The following is a 16,798-nucleotide window of genomic DNA, read 5'->3' as shown; positions in this document are numbered from 1 at the left end:
AATTATCATATCTTGCTCTGAACAAGGTATGTTTGTTTGCTTGTTTGTTTGTTTGCTTGTTTTTTTGTTGTTGTTTTTTTGTTTTTGTTTTTTGTTTTTTCTGTTCTTGTGCTGGATCGATTGAGAAGGAAAGACTGAGGGTGCGTTCCTTTGGGGTGATCCGGATCCGGATCAGTGATCCAAGATCACTCGGATCATGGCGCATCACAGGAACCGACTAATCCAATCTGGTCACCGATTCATCGGTTCCTTTGATGCATCATGATCCTAGTGCTCTTGGATCACTGATCCTGATCCAGATCACCCCAAATAAACGCACCCTGAGAAAAGAAAATCAGAAGCGATTTTTGCCCTTTTCCGTTTGCCGCCAAATAGGTCGTCATACTCCATGGCCGAACAAAGCCGAAGAAAATGACCTATCTACGTACTCATGGATTATGGAAGGCTATTTAACTTGGCCCCGTCCTCAGGAAAACGGAGCTTTTATTTCTGCGGTTAGGTCACACTAAACCGATCCGAAAACGGAACTTTTCAAAAACGCTCTTTCAACCGGAAGAATTTGAAAACGGAGCTTTTCAAAAACGATGACATTACGACAATCCTGTATTTCCCTGCACGAGTCTTCCTCAAACACAAATCCAAAATAACCGGCGATTGTTGCGTTTTCAAATTTCTCCGGCGCAGTGTGGACGGACGATTTGATGCGTTTTCAGAGTGAAACCTCCGTTTTCAAAATCCCTTTCCATTTCCCTTCTCGATGAAAAGGAAGGCAGGCATGGAGGTACCCCGAATTCTGCTTCGGCATGTCACCCGGTATTCATGGTCTGCTATGCTTTAAACTAACTCTTTTTGTTTTTTGTTTTGTTTTGTTATTATTATTATTATTATTATTATTATTATTATTATTATTATTATTATTATTATTATTATTGTTCTCCTTCTTATTATTACAAATATGTACCTTTGATGGGCTTTATATTTCGGTTATGTTTCACGTGTCAAACTCGCGGCACGTAGTAAACGTGATATTGGAGGAGTTTTTTTTTTTTTACCCTCGAAAATTTCCCTTCCAGTGCACTGGTTTAATAAACGAAGTTTGAAGGGAAGTGTATTCAGACTAATTGCTCAATCTTATTTATTTTTTTTAAGGAAAACTTGGCCTCTTGTTTTTATTTCAATCTTTATGTGGAGATTAAGCGTGTTTCGCCTGGTGTGTTCGTGTACTTCATGTGTTCATTTCTCTTCATGTGTTGTTCATGTGTTTTTGGTCAACAATGTCACGCTTCACGCAATCGCCAGAACGCGCAGGCGGAAAATAAAGGAAACCATTGCCCATGTAAGGGTACAGAGCATTTCATTGGTCGAATTTTCTAGACTGGATGGCAAAGTAAAGTTGCTTAACAGAACGCTGATGAGCAAGAAGTCAAAGTGGAACTTGTGCTATTAGAGGCTTCGTTGGGACGTGAAAAGATGTAGTTTACCCTCTTTTCTTTACAGGCCTTCTTCTTCTACCATGGCTGCGAACCTTCCTTACGAGATAAGCAAGTTTCAAGAGCATTCGAGGTTGTTGAAGCAGATAAAGCGAGATACGAACCGATACTTTCAAGAAATTCAAGATTCCGGACAGTTCAGCCAAGACGTGTTGTCTGCGTACCTTCCCGAAAACGAGTATCAGTCCTTAGCGAGGGTTTGTGAGAAACCGCCAACGATCATTGTAATCGGACAAACGTGCTTCGCCAAAGTCTGCGTGATAAACGAGCTTCTGGGAGAACCTGTCCTTCCCGTAGTCGGAGAGCTTGATAGCCGCACATCATGGCGGATGATTCGAATAAAGTACGGGAATATTTCCAACGTAAGTCTCGTTTTGCCCGATAGTTTTGAACTAGCGGCCAACCTGGACGCGTATGAAGGCTCGTGGGAATGTGTTCCTAGAGCAGATCTTGAACTTACGGACCTACAAAGAGACGATCCAGCATTGGCGACTGCAGTGGCCGAGGTCTCATTAAGCCATCCATTGTTGAAAGCGGGGGCCGAGTTGGTTTGTTCGCCAAGCAATCATGAAGGCGACGTACAGAATATATTTCGTGCCTGTTGTGAGGATGTACTGCCAATTGTTCTTTACGCCATAGAGTTTGATATTTTGACTGAAAAGGTAGGTAGAGAAGTCGTAAATAGAATGCTATGTATTTCTCCTGATTTATTGTTCTTTTGAAATTTGCTCGAGCGCGTGCGAAAACTCGTTTTCTCTTGCATAATTTTGTGAGAGTTGGACCTCTAACAGAGAAAAGAACTTTGAAAAGACTTGACTCGACAACATTGTACATTGAGACAAAACTGACACTCGATCGGCTTTTTAATTGTACAAAATATTTAAAGTAGCTGTGTCCATGTTCCTATTGTTGCCTTTTGTCGTATACAGTAACCCTAATTGCTTTGAAAATATGTTCAGCATTAGATGTCGAGAAAAGAAAACAATTCCAACAGCTTTTATGGATTGCCACATGAATAGAGGTTTACATGATTGTATGTGTGCAACAAGTAGAGGAAGTGAATAATCCATTACAGTTCACATACACCCCCTGGCCTCCCTCCCTTCCCCCCCTCCGTAGAGGAGGTAAGGCAAACTTCGCCCTTCCTGAAAATGAAAACAGAATGCTTCTTTTAGAGGTAAACATTTTTTTTTCTCTTACCCTCTTAGAAAATACACAACTTTCTCTTTCACCTCCTCAGAAATATTTACTCATGACAAGTACATGTAAGGTCAGCACAGACCTTAAATCTAAGCTGTTTAGCAAAATGTGCACTGTAAGCATGCTTATGGAAACATGTTAAGCTCAATCACAACAAGCTATATGCTGGCAGCCATCGCAGATCAAGTGTGCTCAACTCTCTTAAATTGATAAAAAATTGTGCAGTTGGACTCTATGACACCAATATTTTGAAATACATTTAGTTTCGGTCATTTAAACTCACCTTGTATTGTGACTTGAATCTGCTCATGAGTGCCTTAGGACTGTTTTTCACAAGAGTGTGTGAGAAGATATATTGTGTGGAGTGGTTTGTCTGCAAATGTTCTCAACTCATCAGGCTACAATAATTACACATTTATTACAAGTTACTGTACATGTGCTGTAAATTTATACTTTCAAGGTTTCATCACATGCTGTTCACAGTGTTCTGCCCATGCAATGAACTGAGCTTTTGACAGGGTGTGTGGGTGCACGACCACACATTTCAGTCGAACCAGCACAATAACACACAAATTCTTAAAAATCCACAAAATCCCACACAATCCTGCAAAAAGATGAGTTATCGCTTATTAGTTTTTGATAACTAAACAGTCCTCGCACTAGATCAGAAGAATTACATTGTATTAATTTCAATGTGTTAGAGCTATTTCTGGTTTCAGTAGATAACCAATGTTTCTGTTACTTTATAGCTGACATGTTGGTGCCAGTCTAGATGGCACCAACATGGTGTCTCTATATAAAGCTCTAAATAAGTATAAATTTGGGTGAAACACTTTTCCGAATAATGTGCAAATGAAAAACCATACTGGTCCCTGGACCTAAATCTTGGCAAGAGGGGGTTATGTATCAATCATCTAGCAATCCCAGATTATTGACTATAATTATTGAATGGTTACAATTTTTATTTTTGATAGACTACGAGTAATCCCTCTTTCGCTTAGTCCGTTGTGCATGACGCGAAAGAAAAGCGCGAGAAAAAAATGGCCACGAAATCCTGGGGGCGAGGAGTGCGCGAAAGGAGGGACTACCACCTAAGCCCTAGAGTTTGAATTATGCGTTGCTCTCACGATGCAAAAATATGCTTGGCTTATGTTTGGAGTGTTGACAACGTGTTGTCAACATTCGAGATACGTGTGACGTCTTGCAGGAATGTTTTGGAACCGGAGCAAATCGAAGCGGTACCAGAGCAAATCAAAGCGTTGGAATCGCGCTTCGCGAACCATGATATCCTTGCGAATCTGCCAACAGGCTTTGGAAAGATTTAAATTTATCCAGTGTTTCGTTTGGCAAAGCTTCCCGCCTCCAACGCGACTGCGAGCCACTTTGTGATTTTGCCGCTCAACGGCATCGTCCAAGTCAACAAATAAATATTCACTGAGCTTGGTCTTTCTGCCATCCATTTGAAAGATTGAACCGAACTTTCACTTGAAACTGGACATTCACCTGAAACTTTCTGCTGCTATCGGCGAACATTTCACTGCCGGTAAATTCTCGGTTGAAACTCTGCATTTGAAATTTTTGCAATAACTTTTAGATTTACACGTACAGACCCAGCGAAAATTGTTACAAGATACCCTATTCGCCGTCTTCTTTTTGAAACTTCTTGGACAGTGTCGCTGAACGAACACTGAACGAAGATATACTTCTCACGGCATATGTTTGCCTCGCTACTTGAAGAGTAGAGTAGAGAAATTTTATTCAGGATATCTCCCGGGGTTATTGACAACAGGCGATAACAAGAGGATGTCAAGATGAGAAATCCTACACCAAAAAATCACTCGGCCGTGAAAGGGCAAACTCTTGGGCTTAGGCGGTAGTCCCTCCTTTCGCATCACGCACGACGGACTAAGCGAAAGAGGGACTACTCATAGTCTAATTTTTGATGGCATGACAGTGAAAACCAGCAATGTACACACAGCCTTATATTGATGGAGTAGTCAAACTCTCCTCAACTACATCAGGCAATGGATGGGTCAGCTTCAGCTAAAGAAGCCACAAGAAAGTAAATGTAATGGAAGGAAGATCACTGATATTATATTGGCAGGGAAAATGGAAAAAAAATTGGAAAGTAACGAGAACCTGCAATACAGCCAAGCGATTTTATCACTTGCTTTGGTGATCGGATAGGAAGTGGTACATGTACTTTCTTAGTGTGACTGTTTTCAACGGTGTCACATCTCCTTGAGTATTCTCTTACTGTTGCGTTATAAAGGAGAAACTTGTAATGACCTATGGATTAAAAACTCAGTTCACTGGCGCCAATGGTACCATGTCATGGGCTCAAGTCAAATCTCATTCTAATTCTACCAAACAGTCGTAAAAACAGCAGAGTGACAGCAATTTTTAAAAAGAAACAACATTTTTCATTTTACAAAATGTGTTTCGACATTCCTCTGTCATATTCAGTTGCAATTATGTTTAAATGACGGTTGTACATTATTTTGAATTTTTACTGTATACATGATTACATTATAAAAGTATGCCATAAAATTTAGGTTAACAATTTGAATATTGGAATACACTGGGAACAAAGGCTGTGTGCACACCAACAGTAGTTGAAACAAAAACATAAAATTAAATAAAATAAAAAATGAAAAAGAAAATTCAAATGTACAGCCGTCGAACATTTGCAACTGAAGATGGCATAGGAATGTCGAAGCATGTTTTGTAAAATGAAAAATTTTGTTTCCTTTTTAAAAATTCTAATTCTGTTTTTTATTAGTGGATTGTGATGATTGTTTTACCAGTGACTGATCACAGATTGGCTTTGTTATGGGTTTCCAATGCAGTATAGGGGGATAAGTTTGAGTGTTCTTGTTTTGCTTGTTTTCTTTCGTAAAGATACAATGTAATGGAATCGGTTTAAAATATGTTCTTTGAATACTAGATATGTTAGTCAGTGTTGACGATTTCAAGTTTTACATTGTACTAACAATGTATTTTAGTGCCAGTCTTTAGCATTATTTTGCTCTGGCTGCTGTACATACACACATACATGACTGTATTTGTATCTCTCGGTTACTACACAAGCTTTGATTGGTCAATTTAGCAGGTTGTAAATTCAACTGTATGGCCCTCTACAATTTAAAGCCATTTTTGTTGCCAAAAATGTTTGTGATTTATCACTAACTGTTGTTAAGTAAATTATGGCAGCCAAAAGTTTAAGACTTCACCTTTACTTTGGTATAAAACCACACTGACATCGCACAACAATTTTGAATCGAGTTGTTTTGGTTTTCATGTACATTCATCAGTCATGTCAAGCCCTTCCACATGAATAGAAATTGTTTCTCAAACCCATCAGACACGCTCAAAATTAGAGACATAATAAATATTCTACTAACCCCCTATTTGTGGTGTGTTCTGTAAGATAAAGATCTTAAAGATTTGTCTTTTTTTTGTTTTTTGTTTTGTTTTTTTTTTGTTTTTGGTGTGTCCCCTTGCATTTAGTGCTTGGGCCATAAATCAAAGGGGGAAAATCTTGGTCCATAACTTACAGTGCAGACCTTAAACTCTATTAGTAAGAGATATGTGCCTTTTAAAAGTTCCGTTACATGTATTAGGCAGCACATGGCTGATGTGGACCTTTACAAATTACAAAATAGCAAAATGTTCTTGCAATAATATTTAGTTGAGAAAATACTTCAATATTTCAATGTCTCTCCTTGAATGGGCATGTACAGTACTTTAATATGGGTTATGTTATGCCCTGTATCATGTTATGCTGAGTAACATGTGAAATTCCTTTTAAAATCTGATGATCGGGGCAATTGTCTATAGATGCAGTTGTACACATGTGTTCAGCCAGTGAGGTGAATTAAGTGTACATATGTTTCCTGTTACTTTTAGGACAAGCAAGAACTTCTACAAGTGAAGGCCTTAGCACCGGACATGGCTGTGTTCTTTGTGAAATGTAGCAGAAATCCTCCTGTGGAGCTTACAGATTCCATGACTGAATCAGGACGTAATGACGCCATCCAGGCCATGGACCAGGGAATCGTTAATGGGGAGCCAAAGGTGAAAGTTCAAACAAAGACAAATGTTTCTAAAACAAGACTGTTCGAGCAACTCTGTGAGTTAAAATACCTGTCCTTGGAGGAAGACAGTTGTGAAACACTAGATGACAACAGCCAACGAACAAACAATTCCATCTTGATGGCCACACGACCAAAGTCAAATCTGATAGAGGACTTTGCCCTTTTTCCTTGTTTTCTGCTCTTTGTGCGACAAGTGCTTCAGTACAATGTGGTTTCAGCTGCAACCGTGCTGAATGAAGCTCATGTGAGAGTGCTGGGCATGTTCATTACAACAGCATTTGACATGGCACGGGACATGGTAATTACCCCACGGAGACTTGACTATGCCAGAGAAAAAGAAGAGGATCTGTATAAAGCCCTGATGGAAAGTGCAAGTCGTAAGCAGGAGGAAATCAAAGACCTTATACACTCAACAATATCCACCCTGTCACCAGAAATTTTAAAAGAAGTGGAAGATCTGAATTTTGAAGGAATAAAAGTGTCATCCGATGGTGAGCTGGCAAACCCCAAGGATCTGCAATACTGCACTACAGTAATTCAGGAACTTGTTCTTGCAAGAATTAACAATTCTGTCGCACAAGGTTTGATCAGTTCAGTGAAGTATCTCCAAGACAATTTTATTGGAACTCTGAAGCGGTGCATTGAAAGTTTAGAAAAGATGGACAGAGAAGGAGTGTATGAAAATGGGGAGTCAGCGACGTCGTCACTGAGACATGTGAGTACACAATACATGTACTGTTAAGTGGGCATTCAGCTATAGTTTATATGCACATGTACTTTACAGTGTACATATAGTTTGGGTACCCAGAGAACTAGTTCAGTCTGCAAAAAAATGAATGACAAGTCAATTTTACTGACTGTTTGTTGATGTTCAATTCAAAATTAATTGTATTCCTTTATTATAAATTCGCCATAAGATCTGATCTCTACTTTATTTAGTGCCACACACCAGGGCTGTTACTCGTGATCTTCACACCCGTGACAAACTTGTTAAGTTGGCCAGTAACATCAAGGGCCCAGCATGCATGTACTCAGCTGTAACAGGAGTTATGGGTTCTAACCCTAATTGTCGGCCGTGAGTTGTTGGTCGGGAGAATTTATTTTTTAATCTACAAATTATTATTACCTGGTACATTTTAGTGACTATTTCTTTAACATTGGCAGGAGCTAAAATATATACCCATTTTCAAGGGTTAAGATGGCTTATTCTTTTCTTATCTCTGGAAGTGATATCAACAGATTTGTTTTGGATGCCACAGTACATTCCTGTGAAGGCTTCATTTACATGTACAATAATTATTATACATGTACCGGCAGCTTTCTTGTCAGGTCACCCAGAGAGGCACTTGGGAAGTGAAGTGAATAATCCCAGGAAGGTAGCATTGAGCCACTGCACTTATCAGTGGAGACTTGCCACAAAATATATTACAACACAGTCAAAGTAGGTTCCTTTTAACATCTTTCTTAATTGCCAACAGGTGCTGGACTCAGCGTACCAAATTGAGGTTACGGTGAGAGCAAGTTCATCCCTGGCTCGACTTTTGTGGGAGAAGATGAAGCAAGCCCTTCAAACTCTTCCTGGTCAAGCCCCACCCAAGGTAGACGGTGCCTGGAAAAGGAAAGTAGCCCAAGATATGCTGACTAGTCTCAGTGAAACACGGCTGGCAAGGCACATCTGCTCACAGTTCAGAACCAGACTCCAAAAATCCCACGAGGCATTTGCCACATCATTACGAATCCTTGAAGCACATCACTGTGGGAGACTTGAAAGGACCGAAGAGAAACGTATGAGAGTGCGCAAATGCCATGCTCCCAAGATTGCGCGACTTGCTCTGGAGAGCACCTCACTGAGAGATGTGGTGGTGTATGGAATGCCGCAGATGGGTCGGGAAGTCGGGAGGGGACAGTACGGAGTTGTGTATTCATGTGAACGTTATGCAGGGCATCAGCCGTGTGCTATCAAGTCTGTGGTCCCCCCTGATGATAAACACTGGAATGATTTGGCTTTGGAATTTTTCTACACAAGGTACTGTTTATTTACATTGTATCTCGACATGTGCTATAATCCTTTGTTGTATGTATTCCTTGGAACAGTTACTTTGATTGACTAATAAGGCCCTTATCATTAAAGTGTTGGTAAGAGGCTGGTAAGGAAGGGAATACACAGAGACTCAGATCTTTGAACCCCCGCCATGTGAAGGCCAATTGAAATTTAAAGCTCTTACAATATGATCCGCTGGAAACCCAACTGTTTCATCACATTTGCCTGCTCTTTCTGTTTAAATCAAATCCTAAGTTTTATTTCTTTTTTCTTTCCTCAGATCCATACCAAAGCACAACCGCATCGTGTCCATCATAGGCTCAGTGATTGACTATAGTTACGGCGGAGGGAGTTCCCCAGCAGTCCTGTTGGTCATGGACAGACTGCAGCGCGACCTGTACCAAGGAATCAAGACTGGACTCAACAACAGAGGCAGGCTGTTAGTCGCTCTTGATGTGGTGGAGGGTATCCGGTTTCTGCACAGCCAGGGTCTGGTGCACCGCGACATCAAGCTGAAGAACGTGCTGGTGGGTAGGCTGAAATAAATGTAACTTAAACGAGCTACGACACGGTTTGCGCATCTTGAAAAGTTCAGCATAAACTTTTCAAGTTCGTCGTTTGTAATCCGTGTTAATCTTCTCCATCCTTAACCATTCTTGCTTCTTTATGGTTCATTATTGTCTCTGTGGTATTTTTCTACCTTAGTAAACTACTATTTTCAGGTTTCCTTCAATGTAAAGGTAATTTTTTACGTGGCCAAAATAACTCAAAATGCCATGACTGAGCTCCTTTAATGGCCGAATCACGCGACGATGAGAGTCAAAAGTGTTCGTAAAGGATTTTCTTTCTAAAGATTTTTTCACCTCTCGTTGATTTTCATCACTGAATGGTCAGACGGGTTACTGTGTAAGACTTACAGTTTTACAGGAGTTTAAACTCCGCTCATCTCCTCTCGACTTTTTCTGACGTTTGATCTTACATGTAGCTATCAGTGATCGTCCCTCGCTGTAAATCCAGTTGGCGCGGGTCCACGAATAGAATAATAAGCCTTGATCATCATACAGATTTCGCAATATATTGCGTTTGGGAAGACTTAATGTCTTCTTGGGATGTTGAATCGGTGGTGGAAATATATCTCAATGCTAAAACAAACTACCTGGAGTTCTCTTATGATGAGAATTCTCGTCGGTTGAAGAATTGCACAACATACGCTGTCCAAGTGTCTCGACAAAACCAATTTGAGAAGGATAATTTAGAAAGTGCAGTTCTCAAAAAGCAGAGCCTAGGTACGGTACACAGTACTAAGGTTTCCTTTTTTCGATTTTAGCTGGATGCCAAGAACCGAGGTAAAATAACCGACTTGGGATTCTGCAAGCCAGAGGCCATGATGTCAGGTTCCATCGTGGGCACACCCATCCACATGGCCCCAGAACTGTTTTCCGGTCGCTATGACAACAGCGTGGATGTGTACGCTTTCGGAATCCTCTTCTGGTACATCTGCGCGGGAACGGTTCGGCTTCCCTTGGCATTCGAACAATGTGCAAGTAAAGACCATCTTTGGTCGGCCGTTCGGCGCGGCGTCCGACCCGAGCGCTTGGCGAACTTTGACGACGAATGTTGGACGCTGATGGAGGCTTGTTGGTGTGGGGACCCGAGCGGCCGACCGCTTCTCGGCGCCATTCAACCGAGGCTGATTGAGATCATTAAACGAGTGGAGAACCGGCGCGGAGCTCCGGTCAAGCAGCGACGGGAAACTAGACCATTCAAAGAACTAGAAATGTTGCTTTAGCGAATAAGACTATCGAGGAGATTGAGACTAAATTGAGAGTGAGACAGACTAAATCAGACAAGGTACCTTTCATCCATTGTAGAGCGGCCCTGCCTGTTACGGACCAGCGAAGAAACTCGTGTAGTCGCGCTTAGTTAAGGGAACTCGTAAATTATCAAAGGCAAATTGACCATAAAGCTTGTCCATTATGTAGTCATTACGCCTGGACCTTTCGAATATGTAAATATTTCAAATACCCGGCGTTTTATTAGAAAGAAACAATAGCATAAAAATAATATTTTCAAGGGGTGAATGACAACCGCGTGTATTGCATTTTCTTATTTGTATCTTCGTTTAAAACAAGAAAACAAAACCGAACACAAAAAAATCATAAATAAATTGAAAATATACATTTGATGATGGCTTATAAATTCATAACCATTTCTTCCAAGATGTAAGTAGGGAAACAATAAAAAATGCATTGTATATAGTTTGTGGTTATTAAATTATTTTTCGCTACTCGTTGGTTGTGTCACTTTGCTTAGTACATGGGAAGTGGAGTCCCGGTGGGGGGAAGTGAGAGTGGGTACTCCCAGAAGAATTGTGTGGGGCGTGCGGCCCGCTTTCCAAAACCCTTGCCCTATTTTGTGCTCTAATCTCCCCAAGTACAATTTCAAGAATAAAATTAGCCAAAATGAAATATGTGCTGAGCTCATGTTCATGAAGGCAATACAAAACAGAGCATGGAGTAAAATGGCTACGTGAAAATTATTACACATAGCCGGTTTATTAAACTCGGAAAAAACCAAGTGAAAATATCAATACAAGTTATCATTAAATATGTATTGCCTGCGAAGGTGAGGGCAATGAAACCGCTACAACACTAATATCATCACTGTACTAGAAAGAGGCAGGAGTTGAGGAGGAGGCGGGTCGGTAGCAGGTTTGTGTGTCAACGAAATCACAAACACGGCATCCATTATACGAAGATTCGTGAATGCGACATTTGCCCACTTCATTGCAGACTCAAAACTCAAAAACATCCTCGGTACCAAGCTCCTAACCTCTCCTTGTGCAATGGGTAAAATCATTTTATCTGTGAGCAAATAATGTGTTTTAAGACCAAAATCTGCGATTTCCCCAACATTGTTTATGACCTGACCAAAAATTCGATGCCCTATTTCGGATCAAAACGACCATACCCTTTAAGCTGGACATAAGGGAGTACCTCCCCGCCCCCGCCCCCCACCCCGCTCCCTCACCGGTTGCGAAATGACAAAAGCCGAACAATCAAACTGCCTCGCGAAGCGCGACAACTGGGCACTTAGCTCAGTAACCAGGCTCCCAACTCATAGGTACAATACGAACACAATTTTCTATGGACTGACATGTTTCTTGTTCCTCAGATACTCGTACAGTGTTTTAGAACAGTCTCTAGAAAGCATGAAAAAACCTTTTGGAAAGTATTGCCCGTGCTAAACATTGGGAACACTTTCAGAAATATCTGAAAGTTTCTGCTTATTAACCAATCAATGTATATGAAAGTGCACTAATTTTGTCACAGTAACCAGAAAATAAGCGAATCATTCGAAAGCTTCAAAAGTATGTAAAAACGTTCCAGTCTCTCTTTTTTGAAGAGCTAAAAATACCATAGGTTCTCGCCTTCTAAATATAGCTTACAGCCTTCTGTCGTAGATGTACATGTTTTCTCAAACGTTTTTTATCAGACTGAATTATTTGGTGGCTAAATATTGACCTTTGTGCCGTTTTATGTGGTGTTTTGGTCAAATGCTTTTCTCCTAAAATTTCAGTTTCTTTGTGTGAAACTTTTTCATTTCAAGCGACGCGAAGAACTAATTGTAAAGGAGCTGTGATGCACCATCTATAATGCGGGGTAAATGGCTTTTCATTATTTGATTATGCCTTGACAGCGAGAAATAGGACGTTTCAACGCTGAGTGCTGTAAGGTTTGCATTGTTTCGTTCCCTCTGATGTTGAGAATCGTGTTAGTGACTTTTAGTATACCCCTATTGGAGGGATGTAATTTTATGCCAGCTAAAGATGTTTTGTTAATGTTTTTAAGAGGGTCTTATACTCTCAGATATAAATTTTTCTCCAGAAAACCATTTTTTTGGAACATGAAGATTCAACATCCCTGTCCATTTTTAAATCGTATTTTGAAACGATTTTCCTCTAATTACTCCTGAATTTACGTTTAAATTAAGAAATCTGAACACTTCTAGCTATATTTCAACTTAGCAACACCCATAGCAACTATTGTTTACAGTCTAAAAGTACTCACAAAATGGATTCAATTCTGTACATTTTAATGATACTTTACACAAACGCTTTAAAGATGTGTAGTTATGAGAATTTTGCATCATGGTCCTGAACATTGTTTCTTCTACCATCTTATACGCTTCTTATACTTGGTTAACATTTCTATGACTGGTGTGTATTCGGGTGTTCAATGAAACATTCATGTAAAACCTTTAAATATACCCCTCCCTCTGCCCCTAACCCCCCCCCCCCCCCCCCGCCTAGGTCACAGGGCTAATTTGGCCTTATTTCTCAAAATGACCAAATAGACGGATCATCAATATCTCGCACACGATATCTCCACTGGGTTTTGACCGAATGTTGTCAAATTTTGAACATTGATGAAGGACCCAATTATCTAGGTCTTAAACCTCCAAAATTTGCAATTTATGAAATTTTTCCCGTTGTTTAGTTAACATAGCTAATATTAGTTAATATTAATATACTTTTTCAACATTTCACGAGAAAAACCCCCTCAAAACACTGTTTTCTGAGGTTTGTCTCCTGGGCAACTTGCTTATGGACAGGATCAACTTAATTCCATACTTCTCGAACCATTCATTATTACTTTCTCGTGTTTATAATGAACACCACTTTTTAACAGTAAGGAGCTAGTTATTCATTAACTATCGTGGCATGCGACCTGGAAAAGCTCATTTTTGAAGTCAGAGTGCAAAGTCCTTTAACGTGATACCAAAACTGTTCCACAGAGTTGTTTTGCAAAAAAAAAAATTTTTTTTAGGTATAAGACCACCTTAAGACTCTGACCACCGGTAGGCCACAGGGTAGGCCACAGGGTTGGCCATCAGGCCTACACCATAGCCTAGGCCATGACCTACCCCACGTTTTGTCCACACACCCGTATTAACGGGGTAGCCGGTGATCAGACAAACCGTATTAAGGCGGTAGGGTCAAATTTCACGACTGGCCTACGTCTTGACAGATGTATCACAATTTCACTTCTAACAACTTCTAACAACGTTTCTTTAATAAACATCGGAATGTAGATATAATTAAAAAACAATGTTTCATGATTTAAATCTTTTAACAACAACAACAACAACAACAACAAAAATGAACAAAAAAACGTACAATAATAACATTGGAACGAACATCATTGGTTTTAGTGGCTGTATAAAAGGGATAAAAGCTTAAAGGATTATACAGGTTGGGATTTCGGAATGTGGCCGTTGGCCGTATTGACGAGGCGGCTGCATTTACAGGGTTTTCCTATAAGAAAATGCATGGGTGTTTTCGCCGGGACAAAAAACGCTAGCCGTAATGACGAGGTGACCGTATTAACGAGTTTACCATAAGGCGGGGTTCTACCGCATTTTTTTTTTTGCTCGAAAAGCGTATGTACAGTAAGAAAAGGCTCTGCTTGCCGGTTGAATGTTCTCTGTTCTTGATCTTTAAAGGATCCCTGCCCTTGTGCACTGGCGGTCATTTCAATGTCGTTCCTGTTGTGCGACAGAAATGGCATACTATTCAAGGAAATTACTTGTTCGCGGTTACTTAAAATCTAATCCTCGTCTCTTTAAGAACTTCAATTCATATAATGTCTTCCTTCACGCATGACTTCTATAAAACAAGCGATAACCTCGCGCGCCAAAAAAGGACAAAAATATAAATAAACAAAAACTGGTAGCTACGATTTTTTCTTTTTGTTTTTCATTATATTTAACTCACATTTTTCATAAGTAAGTTTTGAATAATAAAAAACGACTAGCCTCTGATCCAACCATTGTTTTGGAAATTTGAATTTCCTTTAGACTTTAGGTAGAGTTGAACCTCGGACAAATAATTCACGATACCATAAGAATTAAAGTAGTGGCGTAATGGGTAAGGGGATTCATATCAGAGCGGGAGGCTGTAGTCTCGAGCCCTGGTAGGGAATGTCAAATAGCAATTCCAAAAGAAAAGTATGGGGAGTCTGTGCAGGTTAGGGATTAAACAATCACCCGGAGTGTGAAATAACTAACTAACCAACCAAATAACTAAGTAACTAAGTAACTAAGTAACTAACTAAGTAACTAACTAACTAACTAACTAACTAACTAACTAACTAACTAACTAACTAACTAACTAACTAACTAACTAACTAACTAACTGACTGACTAAATATATAAATAAATATATAAATAAATAAATAAATAAATATAAATAACGGCACTACCGGGAGACATCCGATATCTAGAACCGTCACACATCAGGATGCGTTAGTTCTTCGTGACGTTTTTAATCAATAAAAATAAATTTGAATTCAAATTAAGTGAATACTGGAAAAGTTTAATCGTGTACACTTGCCATTACTTTTGTCATTTTGCTCTTGATACTCACATATCCATCGCTACAGCTTGGACCTGCAGAAAGAATAATAATAATAATAATAATAATAATAATAATAATAATAATAATAATCATTAAAAGAAAAACCGTCAAGAATATACCAACGAGTACCTGTTGCTTTCTCCCTGTTAGATAAAATGAGCTTTCATGTGGATAGCATCACCTATCAAGAACATTTGCAGCAGCAGATTTCAACCGCTCACATGAAAATCGACTCAGAGTAACATGCTGTGGTTACAATGAAAACAATAAAGGATCCATCAAAATCTGCGTCTTGAAAAGTGCTGGAAACCGTTTTGAGAGTGATCAGCCACCTTGCCAGTCAACACGCCAATGATTAGAAATTTTCTTTACTTTTTAGAACCTTTATTTAAGAAATAGAAAACATGCACCGTGTTTCTATCAAGTTATAGTGTCTGTGAAGAGGATTTAGATAACGTTTTGAACGACTAGTAGATTTACACTACACAATTAGACTATTCGCTCTCGATTTCTATGCGTGATAGTTGACTCGGGCTGCGCCCTCTTAACTATCACGAGATAGAAACACGGAGGCAGCGTGACCGAGTGGTTAGGGCGCCGGACTTGAAATCCGGAGGTCGCGGGTTCAAGTCCCGCTCTGACCACTTAGCCGGAGTTGTTTCGCGGTAGACCCTAGTTCAACTCCTCGGCCATGCTTGTAAATAGCCAAGTGGTCTGCCTCCCGCCGGTTGGGATTTTTAAGCCTATTACGTTTAGTTGATATATTTGTTTCCTTCATTTAAAGTGGCATGCCTGTGAACTATCTAGGTGTAGCTAAGCGCATTGACCACTATAAACAACAACATTTGCCACGATTTTTAAACAATTAACGCGTGTATTTTCTTAGGGCTGTTTTCTACAAGGAAAGTATGGACACAGGGAAGAAGAATTCCTAAGCAGATGCTGTTGATGTGCACCATCCTTTTCCAGCCTAACAAGGTTTTTAAAATTACTTTAGATATATGTTTGGGCTTTTTAACCAGTTATCCAATGATCAAAGGAGCAAGAGTACAGCGTGCATCCAGAAGGGTAAGAAAAACGACTGATCAATCAGTTGAGCGCGGGAACCGGACGCGATAGAGCGACGGAAAGCGAGGCTAAACAAACATGTGTAAAAGTAGTGTTATTTTACCAAAGTAATCAAAATAGACAAATGGAATGGGTACTTGAGCAATTTTTACTTTAGAGTCGAAAGTAATTTGCATTTGCTTTTGTTCGACATTACTGCATTAAGTGATTGACTTTAAAACAACAAAAAAAAGAAATTCATGCCACTTTGTCATCCAGATGGAATAATTGAACCAGAACCCATTAAAATTGTGACTCGCGCACTTCAAATATTCCTGTGATGCATTAGCTTCACGTATTTAATTTTCTTCAGGTTTTTTTGTTCGTTCAGTGGATTGTTTGTATCCTTTGTGACTGGTTGGTTTTTTTTTTTTTTTTTCAGGTTTTGGTTGCATGACATTATATTAAAATATATATTGTGCCGGTGACTAACTGGTTTGCTGAA

The 16,798-nt window shown here is 39.7% G+C and overlaps 1 protein-coding gene across 1 annotated transcript; it reads left to right on the top strand.

Annotated features, from left to right (window-relative positions):
* Positions 1-1,053: 1,053 nt before the first annotated feature.
* LOC110051457 (dual serine/threonine and tyrosine protein kinase-like) lies at positions 1,054-11,115 on the top strand. Its single transcript, XM_020757487.2, has 5 exons — positions 1,054-2,152; positions 6,600-7,502; positions 8,266-8,813; positions 9,109-9,355; positions 10,156-11,115. Exons 1-5 carry the CDS (start codon positions 1,514-1,516, stop codon positions 10,615-10,617), a joined length of 2,799 nt encoding a protein of 932 aa, XP_020613146.1. The 5' UTR covers positions 1,054-1,513; the 3' UTR covers positions 10,618-11,115.
* Positions 11,116-16,798: the final 5,683 nt, after the last annotated feature.

Source organism: Orbicella faveolata, unplaced genomic scaffold (genome assembly GCF_042242905.1).
Source record: "Orbicella faveolata isolate gen_17 unplaced genomic scaffold, um_ofav_v1 contig_35, whole genome shotgun sequence".
Classification (NCBI taxonomy): domain Eukaryota; kingdom Metazoa; phylum Cnidaria; class Anthozoa; order Scleractinia; family Merulinidae; genus Orbicella; species Orbicella faveolata.
Note: the sequence above shows the minus strand (reverse complement) of the source record. Positions and strands in the feature narration are given on the sequence as shown.